At 34.8% G+C, this 17,485-nt stretch overlaps 1 protein-coding gene across 1 annotated transcript; it reads left to right on the plus strand.

The window, feature by feature from the left end:
* The first annotated feature begins 1,475 nt into the window (after window positions 1–1,475).
* Window positions 1,476–17,162, plus strand: LOC110115477. Its single transcript, XM_020848723.2, has 3 exons — window positions 1,476–1,701; window positions 16,245–16,458; window positions 16,884–17,162. The coding sequence occupies exons 2-3, from the start codon at window positions 16,279–16,281 to the stop codon at window positions 16,974–16,976; spliced, it is 273 nt and encodes a 90-aa protein (XP_020704382.1). The 5' UTR covers window positions 1,476–1,701; window positions 16,245–16,278; the 3' UTR covers window positions 16,977–17,162.
* Window positions 17,163–17,485: the final 323 nt, after the last annotated feature.

Consider the following 17,485-nt stretch of genomic DNA (forward strand, 5'->3'; position numbering starts at 1 on the left):
CATTATTTTTGATATATTAATTGTTTTTTAATTCTATATGAACATTGAAGTTATGTTAATAAATTCAAATATATATATATATATATATATAATTTTAATCTATCTAGTCAATGCACTTTGTAAGTGTATGGTGATGTATCAATTTTTGATTACTAACCATTTCCTTTTGAATGTCCGTATAGGTTATTAGACCTATTACAATTATTACAATGCTAACTAAGAGGGATGGTGAATTGGTAAATTTAAAAAACGCTTGGTAAATTATAGAAAATCTTTCTTATGATTTTAACACGATGAAAATTTATCAAAAAAAAACTTTTTGACCACAAAATTAAAAGTGAAAAAAGTTAAAAATGCAATAAAAACTAAAAATAAAAGAACACAGAAATTTGTAGTGGTTCGATCCAACTAGAACTATGTCCACTCTCTAAAGACTCCCTCTTCAGGTATTATACTATTTCAAAGTGACCTACTTTTTCTCCTACGACAAGGCAGAGAAGCCCTTACAATTAACCTCTCTTCCACCAATCCCCAGTACAGCAGAGTATTGTCATCCTTTTACGCCCTTCTAGTGTCGGTAGAGAACTGTCATCCTTTCACACCCTCCGGGTGTCGGTAAAGAATAATCATCCTTTTATACTCCGAGTTTTTAAAAAAAAACTCAGTACAACTCGGTATTTGCTCTGTATTGCTCGGTATTTACACGATATTGATTATTACCAAGCAAAATCGATCAATATATAACAATACCGAGCAATACAGAGCAATACCTATCAAAATCCATAAATACCCCACTATCTTAGTTCCCTTCCGGCTCGGATTGTCGGGACTCGGAGCGCGGTAAATAGTGGGGAGATTCTAGGGCTGCAAACGAACCGAGCCGAGCCGAGTATCTGAGTGTTCATGTTTGTATTCATTTAATATCAGCTTGTTCAAGTTTGGTTCATGTTTGTTTGAGCTTTATTATTTGTGTTCATGTTTGGTTCATTTAAATTAATGAGTGTTCATGTTCGGTTCATGTTCAGTTCATGTTCGTTCGTTTAGTGCTTATCGATCTTGTTCGCGAACATATTTAACGAATATTTTTAAACTATCAAACAAACACGTTCATGAACATATCTATGAACAAACACATTTATAATAAAAACAATTGTCTATGTAACAAAGGCAATGATTATTTATATTTATTAATTCTATAGTCAAATATTAATTATTTTTATCGAGCTTATTCAAGAGTTCAAAATCGAACACGAATCGAGCTTTTATCGAGCTTCTTATCGAGCTTAATGTCGAGCTTGTTCACGAACTTCAAATGATGTTGTTCGCGAACATAAATGAGCCGAACATATTATTGTTCAAATTTGTTTATTTAAGAATCGAGCATTTAAAATATTGTTCAAATCCATTTGTTTAGTTAATTAAACGAACAAACTTTAATCGAACCAAACAACAACGAGTAGCTCGTCCAACGTTTGATTAGCTTACAGCCCTAAGAGATTCTATGGCGGCCAAACCTAGAGCTACGTCCTGTGACCAGGACCGGAACAAATAAAAGTGCCTTCGTTCCTTCGCATTCGCATGAGTGTAGAGTTTTGATCGCTGTCGACTTTGCTCCTTCGACGGCGTTCCCTTCCTGTTGGATCGGAAGTTAGGACTTTTTTTTTTATCGGAAGCAACAACGGGAGCTCGATTGTTGTGAAGGTAACTTTCTCCCTTTCGCGCGCTTCTTCGGCCAAATCCCGTAAATCCGCCGAAGCAAAGGATTTCGTAAATCCGGGATTTACCACGAAAAGAGGGAATTTTCCGTAAACCGCGGCTTTGATTTGCCGTGAGATTTGGTTTTGCATTTTTTGCCGTTTGGCTGGATTTTGCTCAAATCCGGCCTAAATCCTGCATCTAAACAGCCCCTACGAATTGTTCCTGCTCTAATACTTATGTTAAGTAAAAGCTTGAATTGTTTAACAACCTTTGATTATACTGGAAATTATTAGGAATAGCTTTTGATTATGAAATTGGTATTATCTAAACATCTAATAAATGTTGATTATGATGGTTCATTCTCGGATTGGTGTTTAAGGTAGTCTCTAATTTTTCCGAGTTGGTGATTCCCATTAATTATTGTAAAATTAGAGGCAACACTTGTGTTTGAAAAGAGAGCCCTTGAGACGTATTGGGGATTTCATGTGTTTGTGATTAAATGATGTTTTAAATTGTGAGTTCATTATTAAATGATGTTCTGGATTATAGGTGATTAGGGTTTGGGGTGGTAATCTCTAATGTTTTCTAAGCTGGTAGTTTCTCATTAATTAGCCTGAAAGCAGAGTCAACTTTTGTTAAATAATTGTTTGAACACGTAGGAGGTCTTTTGAAATGTATTGGGGTAATGGGGACTACATGAGTTCATGATTAAGTGCTATTATTGTTAGTGTTCCAGAAGAGAATTCCACAAGTTGTAATAGTGTGAGAAACATCAGTTAAGGAAAACATGATATGTGCATAGAAAATCCCAAATTCAAAAAGCCAATGGGAATTTCACAAAGTTTTTGGAATTTGTACAAAGGTGGTCCACCTATATGTAGTTAGAGGGACTTATATGTAATCTAAGATGCACGAACACGGACACGATATGACATAGGGACGGGACACGACTATCTTTGAAAATATCAGACATGGGTACGACGCTGACACGACATTACAATTTTTAAATAGTGTGTAGAATTTAATATATCATCATATTAAAATGACAAAACATAATATATCATTGTCATAATTACTTGTCTGGCTTATAATATAAAATGTCTAGTATAAAATGCATAGTATAACCATGAAAATATAAGCAAAAACACTTTTTAGTACAATACCAAACTTCAACTACTCATTAAAAGAAATAATAGGATTAGCTTTAGAGGTTTGTCTTTGATCTTCAATATCATCATCATGAATATCATTGCTTTCAACTTTGGCTCATCAAGGGAAAGATTTGCAATCTTCAATATTCCCCTATCATACCCATATTATCCCACATCTTATTATTACCTTGCATATAAAGTGGGGTCTTTCTTGATTGTATGCACGTAAGCTAAATCTTCAGTCAATTGTGAAGTAATTTTGTTCTTCTTCATAGATTGAATGAATGAGTATGTGGTTCAATTTCTCTCACAAAAAGAGAATGATGAAACTTGACCAAAAAGTTTTATTGCAATTGTTTGAAGTAGCGGTGCTGAAGCTCTATGAATCAATCACTTCTTTGGATCCATCCTCCATCTATCAACAAATGATTCTTAATTATCAAAATGCTCTAAATATCCAAAGAATTTTGCTAGTTCTATGTTAATCATTCGTCTCTCCTCATTTGAAAAATAATATTTTAAACATATATTTCTCATATTTGAAACTTCTAAATCTTTTTGTGGAGAGATATGTTGAGGGTCTTCTTAAAGTCATTTTTTACTTGAATATCTTCAAATAATCTAAAGAAAATAAAATTAGATAATTACTATCTAACAAATTAAAATTTAATTATAAAAGATATATTCAATTTTATCTTGGATTTAATGAGTGAGTCAAGCAACAAAGAGGTGTACTATTTTTGCTCAACCTATCCTCCAAAAATTTGAGTCTTCATCGACCTTTCTTTCATGTCTATATATAACTTTTTTTCATTTTAGCTAACATAGAATCTCACATATCATAAATCAAATATAAGATGATTTATCCGTGTCAGCCCTCTGAGCATATCATAAATTAGTCTAGTAAAATTCAAAATATAATTTATTGCAAATCTGGATTCAGAGATTATAATTTTGATGATAGCAAACATTTTTAGTTTTTCTGTTTTTTATTATTGTCCTACCGACTAATGTTTCAAATTCACAAGATCAATTGCAAATCAAGCCAGCTCAAGATTGGCTAAATTAAGATTGAGTCAGTTTGTAAGTGTATTTCTAGTTTTTTTTACCTTTCTTGAGTCAAATGTAATTTTGTGGATCATGATGTTAAGTAACCTTACACACACTCAGGGGAAGAAAATATGTTGGCTTAAGAGTTTTTTATTTTTGATTACATCGTACTGGACGATCCAATATCGTCCTAGACGATCTGTTAAAAATAAAAATCCTAATTAGGGCATCCTTGTTAAGATAACCGATTTAAGCAAAAAACAAAAAAAAAAAACAAAGGAAAAAAAAGCAAAAGCAAAAAAAATGCAAGCAAAGCAAAAAACAAAACAAAACAAAAGCAAAATAAGCAAATCACTGGGTTTTCTTAAAAAAAAAGAAAAAAAAAAATTGATTTAAGCAAATCGTCTTGGACGATCTTACCATCGTCCTAGACGATAGACTCAAATCAGAAAAAATCCAGCCGCCAACGCTTTTAGGCATTTTATTATTTTAGGCATCGTACAGGATATCGTCCTGGACGATGCAATACAATTATGCCTAAATTAGCTGATGATTAAGGAAAATAATTGAGGTTTGATTGGTCGATCATATCGTCTTGAATGATCGAAGGATCATACTGGACCATCAGTTGAAAAACCTTAGTTTCTTCCTTAATCGTCCTGGACGAATACTACGATGTACTGGACGATATTTAATGTTTTGAACTAATCGTCCTAGTCGAACAATACAATGTGCTGGACGATCATTAATTTTTTGAAATAATCGTAAAAGACGATCCATGTATCGTCCTGGACGATAAGTTATTTTTTCATCGTCTAACATATAAAGCCTGGCCGAACAGAATGATGTTCTGGACGATATTTCTTTTTTTGAACTAATCGTACAGGACAATCAGAACAAACACATCTTCTAATCGTCTAACCCTCCCAGATCGTCCAGGCCGTATTGGCTGAAAATACACTAATCGTACATGATGATCTGTCGATCGTCTTTGACGGCTAGTTTAAATTTTGGACAAATTTGAAGCCCTTCTATATAAGATCTCTTGTTTACTCAAGAGTCAAGATTAATCTTTTGTTGTTGTCTTGACCTGAGAGAGCCAAGAGAAGGAGAGGGAGAACTTGGGGGAGAGAGAGAGAGGATCTTGTGAGGGGTTCACAAATGTTGCTCAAAGCAAGGATCTGAGTCGTCTTCTCCTGTCATCGTCCCTAGTTCCTTGGAGGTTCTAGAGAGTTCTACTTCAGCAATCGATCGATGTTCTCTGCCTGCTTCAGGAGGAAGCGAAAGGAGGTCGGGTTCTCTGACTCACTGGAGTCGGTGGAAAGGAGTTTTGTAAAGGCTTCTCCGCCTTACTGTGAGAGCAAAAAGAGAGTCATTGAGTTTAGTGTAATACCCGGAAGAGAGGCTCCGGGGAGTGGACGTAGGTCAAGTTGACTAAACCACTATAAAACCTGATGTGCTCTTTCTTATTGCATTTCCGTATTTAATTTTTGCACTTTATTTTGTGTGGGTAATTGTTTGGTTTAGATCGTGATTTCTGTTTGAGAATTTTTTAAAACACCAATTCATCCCCCCTCCTCTTGGTTAGCCTCGGACTAGTTCATAAGGGCTTAACATCCCTAACGAACTTTCATAATTAATATCATTCCATCATAAATCATCTAAGATTTTTTTTAATGTATTTTGCCTTCCCAATGCCATCATCTTAATAGCAAGAGTACTTCTCACTGATTATCATGGATTGAAGTACATTTTTTACATATTTAAATCTTCTCAACATGATTATAACAGAGGCAAAATGAGTTTCAACTACAACTAATATTCTCAAATTTGAGAAATCATTAAAGATGAACAATCTCATAGAGTGGTTTATGATAAAATTTCTAATCAAAACAACGTTACCTGGTAACAATCATTGTTATCCAATGGCAATCATATTAATGATTTCATTTGTCTCAGTATTTTTGGCTTCACAAAAATTTTTAAAGTTAGATTTAAAGTATGCACAATACATGAAGTCCAGAAGATATGAGAATAAATTTGCTCCACTAGTAGTCCTACAGCTCTACATACTGGTGTGTTATCAGTTATAACCTAAACAACATTTGATAGCCCAATCATTACTATCACCTCTTTGATCAAATTTGAAACAAAATATTTTTCTTTGTATCGCCCTTCATAATTCATTGCTTTGATGAACATTGGATAATTTTCTATAACAATCATGAAATTGATGAGTGGTATTCTTTGAGGATCAGTCCAACTATGACACACTAAACTACCTTTATCTTTCTACACTCTTTTTATAGGTTCAAGTAATGTCTCAATATTTGCTCTTTCCCTCTCTAATAATTTTTATGTTATTATATTATATTCAGGTGAAACATAGCCCACAAGGTTGTTATTGTATGCAAATGTGAATGCATTCTTATAATAAGGATTTCTTACAAGGTTGAAAGGAAGTCCAGTTGAAAAAAATCATTCTTGTGATTTCACCAAATTGTTCTCACATCTGCATATTAAATGCCTTCTTTAAAGAACTATTAGCAACATCTTTTCTTCTCTTAGGTTCAGATCATTTCCCTCTAAATGGACCAATATTAACATTAGAAGCAATCTGATCAACTTTAAATGAGGAAGTAGTGTGGGATGAATTATGAGGAGAGAGTAAATATATCTCTTTAGGAAGTGCCCTTTTGATCCTTAATTCAACTACATCAACCTATATGTGCAACTCATTCAAATGTGAAGTAGTAATCTTATGGCACATTTTAATTTCATGACCACCGATTCTATGTAAAAGTGCTTTCACCCTAGTATATGATCATTTGTAGGTGATACCACAATAATTGCATTTGAATAACACATTTCCTCCACCTTCAAAATTTTTTTCTAACTTCATAACATGATTCCATAAGGACATATTGGCTTCTACAGAAGACTTTATTGAACCTTCACAACTCCTAGTTCCATCACCATTAGAGCTCAATTTTCTTTTATAAAAACTTATGGAATGGAAAAAGAAGTCTTAGCATTACGCAACCATATCCAAACAAATATGTAAACATTAAACTTAGCTTTAATCTAAATAGAAACCCATGATGAAGCCTACATTATTCCAACTTATTTAGATGCAAGAGGATCTTGAAAAAAATAAAAAGATAATAAAAAATATGAAAAGATTAATGCTACGACATTCAAATATACACTTTTGCTCAGATAAAAACTCAACACCTAATCTAACATATTCCTTAGAGCACCAATTGAGCTCTTAAACTGAAATTTGTAGGCAGGAGATGTTAAAAAAAAGGTGGTTTGACCAAGTATTTTTTTTTTCAGTTGGATTACATCAAGGATCAGCCTTAAGCACATATCATTTTGCTTTAGTCATGGATGTTTTCACTATACATTTCCAAGAGGTTGTACCCTGTTATATGTTGTTTGCTGATGATATTCTTCTTGTTGATAATACTAGAGAGGGAGTTGAAGGTAAACTTGAATTATGGAGGTCAACCTTAAGTCTAAAGGCTTTCGTTTGAGCAAATCTAAAATTTAATATATGGAGTGTAATTTTAGTAATAAATAAATCTAATGAGGGGATTATGACTTTGGGCTATCAAATCATTAATAAGAGTAAACGTATTAGATATCTTGGTTCTATTATTCAGAGTGATGGTGAAATTGATGGGGATATTATTAGTAGAATTCAAATTGTATGGTTGAAGTGGAGGAATGCATCGGGCTTATTGTGTGATAGAAATGACCCCCTCAAACTTAAGGGTAAATTTTATAAAATGGTGGTGAGACCTGCAATGCTTTATGTCGTAGAATATTGGCCATTAAAAGAGAAGCATAATATTAAGTGTTGTAGAGATGAGGATGCTCAGGTGGATGAGTGGCTTTACTCTTAGAGAAGGGATACAAAATAAGCATATACGTGAAAATGTTGGAGTAGCTCCGGTGGAAGATAAGATTAGAGAGAGTTGCTTTAGATGGTTTGGGCGCATAAAACGGCGGCCTTCCAATGACTTGATTAGGAAAGTAGATGATGTATTAGATTTGACTTACGTTAATAGCGGTAGAGGTAGACCTAAAAAGACTTGGTTAGAAAATATTAGAAATGATCTATCTTTATTAGATTTAAATGAGAATTTGACACTTAACAAAACACAATGGAGAAAAAGGATTCTTATAGTCAACCCCACATAGTGGGATAAAGGCTTAATATTGTTGTTGTTGTATGAGATCACTAAAATATAACTCATTATAGTTATCATATTGATAAGAATAAGAACTATAGTTATATGCCCTACTGTAAAAAAATGTTGAAGAAGAATACTATTTTTTTATTCTAATGAGTAGAAAGGGTGTATAATTTATAGGAGATAGATCTCAACAAGTATAAAAAGACAGTTATGTAATAAAGATAGGCTTAATCATCCACATAAATGAGGGAAATATAAGATAGCAATTGATCGTATATTACGATTTTGATGGGGACATTGGATGGAAAGTCTATCGAAGACGTGGCCATAGATCAATAGCCATGATTTACCCGATGTATTTTTTATGTTTATGTTTTATGATTTATTGATGTAATTTTTCTTTTATTAGTTTTCCCTTTTTACCCTTGCTTAAGGGAATGAGTCTTGTAAGCCCTTGAGGGCGTATTAGTCCTTTTTATTTTGAGTCCTTGTAGGAGGCTATTTAAAGCCCCCCTTTGTTCTATTTTGGTTAATGAATGATTATTATGAGAATTTGCTTGCACTTGTGTTTGGAGAGCGTTTGAGAGTTCATGGAGAGAACTTTGGAGAGATCCCTTGGAGAGGGAGATTGGTGCATCACCCACCAACCTTGGAGAGGGCCGGGTTCGTGGTCTCATATCTACGATTTCCCTTAACTCTATCTCCCACCTTTTCTTCACGATCTTACTTCTCCCTAGTCGTTTCCTTCCCCCCACCAAAACACCGCCAACATCTCCACCTTGCCACCGGCCCCTTACCCGCCCCTTTCAAGCCACCGGCCTCACCCGCCCCCATCCCCCATTGCCTACTTTTGATAATTCCTAATTTTGGATTGTCAATAATTTAGTTGGTCTTTGAATTCAAATTTCCCCAAATTTGAAATTCAAATTCTTTCCTAAATTATAAATTCTATTTTTGTAAAGTTTTTAAATTTTTCCTCCATTGGATTTTGAATTAATTAGGATGACTTAATTCATTTTAAATCCAATCCCCAAAATTAAGGAAGCATTAAAGCCTCCTTAATTCCCTCCCTCTCACCCTAGCCGCCGGCCATATTGGGCTAAACCGCCGGCCCCACTCCACTTGCCAATCTTTGGATCTTCTAATTTAGTTTAAATTAATTTGGAATCAATTTGGAATCCAAATTAATTAAATTCAAGATTCAAGAACTTTCCTATTTGCATGAATCTATTTTAGGAAAGTTCTTAAATTAAATCCCTTTGAGTTTCAAATTCAAATTGGATTTATTAAAATACTTTCCTAATTCCTAAAGCCTTAAATAAGTAATCCAATTCATCTCCCCAATCTCCTCCCTCATCATTAAGCTGTCGGTCCCCCCTCTATAATAAATGCAATGATTTATTTCCTAAACCCCCTCCTCGCTTCGAAATAAATTCAAATCAACCTCCATCTCCTCTAGCCGAAATCTCCCAAGGCCCCCATACTTATTTCTTTCCTCAAATCACCCTCCTCCCCACTTGGAAACATTTCCAAATCATGCCTTCAGCTATCCGTCTCCTTCCCATGTATCTGGACAAGCTTCTTCCCTCCAAAACGCTCCCTCACAGCCCATCCAACTTCAGATTTCTGTTTCTCAAGCTTGCTGCCATAAATTCCTGCACCTGACGTTGGTTTTCCACCTACCGGAAGGCTCATTAACTGCTGCCCTAGGAGGACAGCCCGCTGTCCCGTAATTCTCACCAGCCACTTTTACTATAATATCATTATAGAGACCCTTCCTTGCTGGCCAGAACTTCCCAAGGTCTGAAACTACAACTTCTAGCATGCATGGCTGACCCGGAACTAGATTCCGGCATTGTTTACAACGAACAAGGAGATGTCGACCTATTACAGTCCACCTTCTTTGACATCAACCCGGAGATTGACGGTTCCGTGGAACAATACGTCGATCACATCCTTCTTTTTTTGTCCTAGCCGAAGCAACCAACGAACAATTATCGGACATCGAGTGGAGCATCACCGCGGGATCTCAATGAAGGTGAACTTCTCCCCTAGTTCATGTATCATCCTATTCTACTAACCTTGTAGGAGATGTTCTAAGCAAGGAATCGTGCACCACTTGTAGGGTTGTTTTCTTCTATGTTACTAAGCTTTCTTTGTTAGATTAGGGTTTATGTTGAAAACTACTTCGTTTGCATTGTTTTGAATTTCCTAAATATTTTAAATTGGTTTAGCATTCTTATGTAACTTGGCCTAAATGGATGTGACCGCTTGTTGGTTTTCTTTTGGTGTTTTTTATTGCTAAGAACTTAAATGGTGTTGCTCTTTAAATTATTGTGCAAACTTTCCTTTCAAGCATTGTAGTTCTACATCAGATTTGGATCGTACAATGCGATTAACAGAAAATTTTAAATGTTCAATTTTACTCTCTATTATGTCTGTGTACACGGTTGTCTAGCCAACATAAACTTAATACAAAAAGTTATTCAAAAAATAAAAAGCACAGATTTTGTCAAACACAGACTCACCTAGACCCTGACATTGCGACATCTTGAGTCTTGATTTTTTAATTCTACTTAATACATGTTGTACCTAAAATGGTTACTGTCACAAAAAAGGTCTAATAAAGTAGGAATAAGAAAAATACTAATCCAATAATGTTTGTAATTAAGCACAAAATTGGGCTCCCGGATTGCAATAATCTTCACTTTTTTATGATGACAAACATTTTTGGTTGGGTTTTAAATTTGTAGATTTCATTTTCAATTCTCTGTTAAGTTCTCCATCTCACTAAATGACTTATTTAAAATATGAGAAAAAATATTTTATTTTTTATTTGTACTTTTTAAAAGAAATGCAACAACATAAAAACTGAAGAGGAAATAAATTGAACTATTCAAAAAGTAAGCAATACAACCAACTCGACTCCCTTCTTCTGCTTTTGACATCACTAAAAGAGGGACTAAAAACAAACTACAATGCAAGGCAAAGAAATTAAAACATATAATATAATAAAGCAAAAAACGAACAACAACCCCTACTCATCAAATGGATCATGATCAGGTGTTGGTAGTGGTTGAAAGTAGCTGTGCAAGACTGAAAATGCTATTGAAATCAAGCTCGATCAGTCTCATGTTGTTGTTGCAGTTGCTCCCATCATGTTGTGGACTCTTGAATATGTTTCTCCAATCGCAGCTCTAAGCGATCAAATCGCTCAATCAAGGAGTTAGGAGGCGGTGGTTGGAAGGCTGGTGACAGTGCTACGTACGTTGGTGCCTCGGGGGCTAGTGCTTCCCCTTCCTCATCAAAATCATGTTCCTCTACAGGTGTTGCCCTAGGACGGTCGCTATAGAGGATGTGGGAGGAGCTATCGATGAAGAAGATAGGGAAGTGGTTTGTTGGGAAAGGATACATCAGGTTTTATTTTGCATCTAATACATAGGCTATGATGTGTTATAGTGCCAGGTTCTGTCTACAGCATGTCCTAGGGTTCCTAATGATGGTCGGATTTTCAATGTAGCGGATAAGCATGCCTGCCACATTAAATTCAGTGCCAATCATATAGAAATTTATGACAACAGATAACAGAGGTATAATGTTGACCCTATCGCCAACTTTCGGGATAATTAACGTTCTAAAAACGTGTTGGATAATACAGGCATCCAAGACTAATGTGCTGACTAAAGGCTAATATTGGTTCATTGGGGTATTTCTAATAGTGAGGTTGACCTGGGTCCAATTGTAATCACCAATAGTACAGAGACATCGTGGGTTTTTATGCCCGTGGTAGAAATATGTAGAAGTTCGTGAAAAATCTTGGTATGAATTCCTACGGGACATTTACAAATGTAAGATTGCATAGTAGTGCGTTCGGAGTTTATTCTAAGACTTAACAAAAAATTCAAAAAGCATTCAAGAGTAGAAAGGAAAGGCAAGTATTAAGGATAAATTGGAGTGCGGTGTCGACATATAGATCTAATGTCTAACATTAAATGATATCCTAGTTTAGGTTCCTAGAATGAGTGATTTGAGTTGCTCTATAATGTTGGTACACTGTAACATCTTTCTCAGATTAGAAGCGATTGTCTACACGTGTTCGAGAGGGACCTGATTCAAGAAGTCGAGATCGCTTGTCATCCATAAGGATTTTTAAGGACAAGAGAATATGAGGAGAAGGGGTTTAGAATAGGATTTTGTGTGCTTACAATTGAAATTTGATCTCTTACTTAAAAGGCTATGTTGGATCATACAATACGATCAACATCGTATGGTACGAACAAAAAAATCCAAATCATCCTGTCTAATATGTATCAAGACTTGGTCAAATTATTCAGTATGATCAGGGATCATACAATACACTTGGGGATCATAAAATATGATCTTCGCCTTTTTGTTCATCTAAAGGGATCAAATGTACACTGAATGGATCATTCATAACAAACAGGTGTTCATACAGTTAATATGTAATTAAGGATTGTATCGATCGAATTGAAGTTCGTTCAACATTTATTGTCACATCATTCATACAATACGAATATGTGTTTGTACAGTACAAACCTCAATACCTGGCTTAATTTGAGATGTTGGCTTGAGTGGATGGTTGATGGTGTGTTGAATGCCGTGTATCATACAATATGATGTGCTGTGAATTTTAGTGATATGTGTGAAGATAAGGGACAATTCCACAAGTATAGGTACATACAAAATTCTTTGACACAACTCATCAAAACACAATAAAATAGGAAATAAATCAACATCGACATAAGTCATAAAAATAAACTACAAAACACACATACATGTAAACACAACACTAAAGCATATAACCATGCAACAAAACGACACCAATACAAATATATAAACTGTAACAAAAACAAAAAAAACACAGACAACGGTTATAGCATGTAATGATCCATTGAAAGTGAACATCCGCTATTCCGGTACCCCATGCTCTCATTGGATTTCTTGTGAGAGTACATCTACAACATCAATAAAGGGTTAAATTTGAGAACCCTAGTAAGTTTGAGTCCCTCTTTATGTTGCAATGAAAGTATGCTATGTTGTGCAGATGATGTTTTGGGCCTCCAGACCATATGTGCTCTACGGTGAATTTTGTGTGTGCAAATGCGTGCAAAATTCCCTAATATGCCACAAGAATGGCACTTAATGATGAAGATGATGACTAGATTAGTTTGATTTAAGCCCTCATTGATTTTCCACTTAGTTTTTCTCTACTTTGGATGATTACCACTTTTGTTATTGTTTTTATGTCTAACTAGTTTTATCCTCCATTTATTTTCTTTCCTTATTTAACTTGAATATCCTTGCATTTAAATTGCAGGATTATTTATTTATTTTTCGTATAATTATACTTTTTATTTTAAAGGATGTAATCTTATCCCAAATATGTTAGTAATACTAAAGTGGGCATAGGATAACTTACATATTTTTTTGAGGCACAACGTTAGATACAAATTTAATTCCACACAAGGAGCAAAAGAAATTCATTATTTTGCAGTCGCTAGGTCTTGAATTCAAGACCCATGCCATGGAAATCGAGGGAGTATACTACTTGTGCTAAGGCCCTTGTTATATATAATGACGCTATGTGACAATTTTTAATCACCAGCATTTTCTTAAATTTTGTGTGAATTTATTACTTCGAAATGGCACGCCTTGCATCATGAATGATGCACTAGGCTTTAGAGAGCCTTTATGCATGTTGTGTCATTCACTGTTGAGTGTTGACTAATATGTGTCAAAGTCACATGCTTCTGACCAGCCTTCCCATTAAGCTTCTTAATGTTGTAGTTGTTGCCAAATTGAACTCAAAGAAAGGTGGGATTGAATTAGGAAATGTAGCCATTTGCGCTGTTGTAAAGCGGATGTATGATCTCCATATTATTCTTAACATAGTCTTGGCGGCCTTCTAATTTTTTCCCTGCTCCACTTCTGGGTCTAGTCATTAGACTGTGCCATGCTGTTAATTTATTAGTTTTTGCCCCAATTTCAAAAGAAAGTTTTATTTCTAGTTTTGCATTAAGTGATACTCTAAAATTGTTTATTGATAATTAAATTATTTTTTAGGCTTGGTCTTTTCCTTCACCTACTGATGCCAGCTGGATATATAGGATTAAGTTGCTCATCTTATGGTTGTTTTTTCTACTGATTACTACCAGTCCAACTCTCTTACTATCTAAATGCGAACTGCCTATTTCTTCCTTCCAGTATGGTTTCACCTGTTTTCCCTCCTATTTCTAACAGCTTTCCAATCCCTACAATGCTAATGACTTATTCTTTGAGTGATTTAATGTCTCTTATGATATTCTTCCCATCAAAGTGACGCAAGAAGACTTATTTAGTTAGTAACTAAACAAATTTAATGTTTTTCTAGCTTCCAAGAAGATCATTCATAGATTTTGTTTTAGTGGAAGTTGTTGGCTTCCAAACATGTAACAAATTATCCATATATATATATATATATATATATATGATCTAATTCTAATCTTAGAAACGATTGGATATTCCTCAGAAGTAAACATGATCTCAGTGAACTTTCTGGAGGGGTTTGTCTTCTTTATGGCATGTTTGGAGCCTTCATGAAGATATTGTTGAGACTTAAGAACCAATATTGCGATTATGTAGAAAAAACTGAGGGGACTCGTTTCGGATGTTTTAACTTCTGAGGATATTCAACTGCCTCAATATGTCAAACTGATCGTATATGGTGTGATCATTTGGTTGAAAACTTTATGTACAAGTTGCCATTAACAAGCTGTTTATAGTAGGCGACTCTTCATCAAGACTTACTCTTGAAATTAATTTTCTTAATCTCCTTCCACTTTCCTATTTTCCAACCACTAGTTTGGGAGGATAAAGAAGAAGGTCCTTGATCAGCGGTCAGGGTTTGCTGGAGTTTAATGATTTCATGAATTAGATATGCAAAATGAAGCTTGGTTATGTGGGATAATGATCTTGGAAAGCAATCATGATCTAGGTGATCATAAAATTTTTTTGGATGATAGATTTTGGAAGAATTGATTTGAAAATATAAATTGAGTGGGGATTTAATTTCAAAGTTTCAATTTTAAAATTCAAATAAGGGGCTGCTTGGGGAGAGAAGAGAGGAGAGAGAAAATTAATTGATGAGAATTAAGGGAAGTAAACTAACTATGTCTATGAATATTTTTCTTCCTTGTTTTAAGAGTAGACCACTTTCTTTAGGAGATAATCTTTGAGTATCTAATTATTTTCAAGGGATGGCTAAAGCATAATTTGAAATGTAGGAAATTTAAGATTAGGGTTCTCTTACATTTTTGCTTTGTGGATAACTATGGACATGATCTTATTTTATCTGTAAATAAGAGGCATATAAAAATGTTTAGTTTGAAGTTGCAATAAAAATAAAATAAAATTCTCTTCTAAATCTTGCTTTTTTTTTTTCTTATTTTTCCTCTCCTTGTTTCCGGTTGCCTTTGAGGGCTTGCAGGTTTTGCATCCACAAACCCTTGTCATTGCTAAAGATCCACTTGCCAACCATTACTTGCTATTGTCCCCTAAATAAGACTAAAAACATCACCTAAATTGTTGTTTTTCGGCAAATCACAAGCTCCATCTTTGTTGCTGATCTCCGTCCAAAGAAAGAGAATGAACAATTCCAGAAGATTTAGAACTCCATGAATAAAAAAAAACATAAAAGAAGGTCAATTCCAAGAAATAAAGAGGAAGAAAAGAGCTATTTCTTGGAGCAAATGATCTGAAAAGTGGTGAGTTGTGATCCAGGAGGATAAAATAATATTTATATAATTGTCTTGAAATGATTGATTTACAAATATTTGAATACCTGTGTAGCAAGAAAAAAAAAATGAAAACCTGATATTTAAGATTAGAGAACCACTGGCCCTTTTTCTCAGTTTCTCTTGACTTCTATCAATCAAAATATGGTTTATCCGAGTTTCTTTGCCCTTCAAACTCCCTCATCCGAACAACCTACTTCTGTTCAACTTTGTTTCTGTATTGTATCTACGAAGTACAAGTGGATTGTTGTTTACTGCAACGCGATTATGGACAATGATAGCAGTTTTTGAATATTTTGTATTATTTCAAACAAAATGTCTCTCATCATATTTTAAACAAATTTCAGTTGCTTCCTAAGAAGAAACCTCTCAAAGTCTCTCATGGAGTCCCAGAAAGTAGAATCAGCCACGAACAAACCGATTGATCCAGCCCTCATGTCATGTCGAAAGAAAAAATCTGAGAGTGCAACTTTCTTGGAGGATGTCAGGGATCATATCGATGAGTTCATCCATGCTTCAATGGACGAACACAAATCTTGCTTTAAGAAGACCATTAAGAAAGTGGGTACCCGTTGAAGTATTAGGGAGATATTAGGACATCTCCAACCGAAAAAATCATTTTCCACTCCAAAATATAGTAAAACTTCAAAATGCAGCCATGTTTCTCCAATTGAATGTCATTTCTTCTTCTTTCGCGCGCTGCCTACGGAGGTAACAATCTTTGGCGTGCTTTTCTCTCTTTCGCGCGCATCTTCGGCAAATCCCGCAGTGAATTTTTTTGGTGTAGTTGAACAGTTCTACGCCAATATTGGCGCCGCACTTTTCACCTACCAAAATTTGGCGTGCGATTTGAAGTTCAAATGGAGAAAATGGCGGACGGTATATGGTGGTATGGAGTTCGGTTGGAGATGGTCTAATCCGTTAGGTGAGAATATTTTTATTAAATTTATAAGTTTCTCTGATTTTTGTTGCGCTCTATCTTGCAGATGTTTGGGATGTCAAAAGTTGTTGCCGAGAGGAATTCACAGTCTGAAGGAGTCGAGAGTTCCTTGCCACTACAGACTTCAATCTCTCAGTAAACAGTAAAGTTTGTCTCCTCTGTTGTTTTTTAAATAAATCGAATTCAGCCGTTAATTTGTTGTATTCAAATGAATTGATGAACGACATAGTAATTAATAACAAATTAAACTAGCAAATGTTGTGTGAACGGTCTGCTATTGCTGTATATTTGATATTCTGCTTTCTGTTTGGTTTTCATTTTTTCAGTTTAAAGTCAAGCTAGCTGATTTAGTTGCAATTCTGACAGTTTACTTGGATTAATTATTATGTGTGGATGCCGTCGAACGCCATCCGTAGACCAATCAGAATATGCTACATCACCCCTTCGCTCGGTACCACGTCTCAATAATGTTCGATAGCGCTCAGTACCGACTACAGCTGATGTGGCACATTCTGCTTTGGTCTTCAAATCTGACCAATTTTTGTAATTGTGACAGGATTTGTGAACCATTGATTAAAAAGAGATAATTGTATCTTTATGATAAAAAATCTAAGCCACACATAATTACAATTTATCGATGGTCATTTA

The sequence above is a fragment of the Dendrobium catenatum genome, unplaced genomic scaffold, assembly GCF_001605985.2.
Source record: "Dendrobium catenatum unplaced genomic scaffold, ASM160598v2 fragScaff_scaffold_1483, whole genome shotgun sequence".
NCBI lineage: Eukaryota > Viridiplantae > Streptophyta > Magnoliopsida > Asparagales > Orchidaceae > Dendrobium > Dendrobium catenatum.

What these genes read in the sequence shown, in the direction of transcription:
- LOC110115477 (XM_020848723.2), top strand. Translation starts at nt 16,279, where the DNA reads ATGGAGTCCCAGAAAGTAGAATCAGCCACGAACAAACCGATTGATCCA. An exon ending in TTAAGAAGACCATTAAGAAA is followed by an intron (nt 16,459 to 16,883) that starts GTGGGTACCCGT and finishes TCTATCTTGCAG; the next exon opens with ATGTTTGGGATGTCAAAAGT.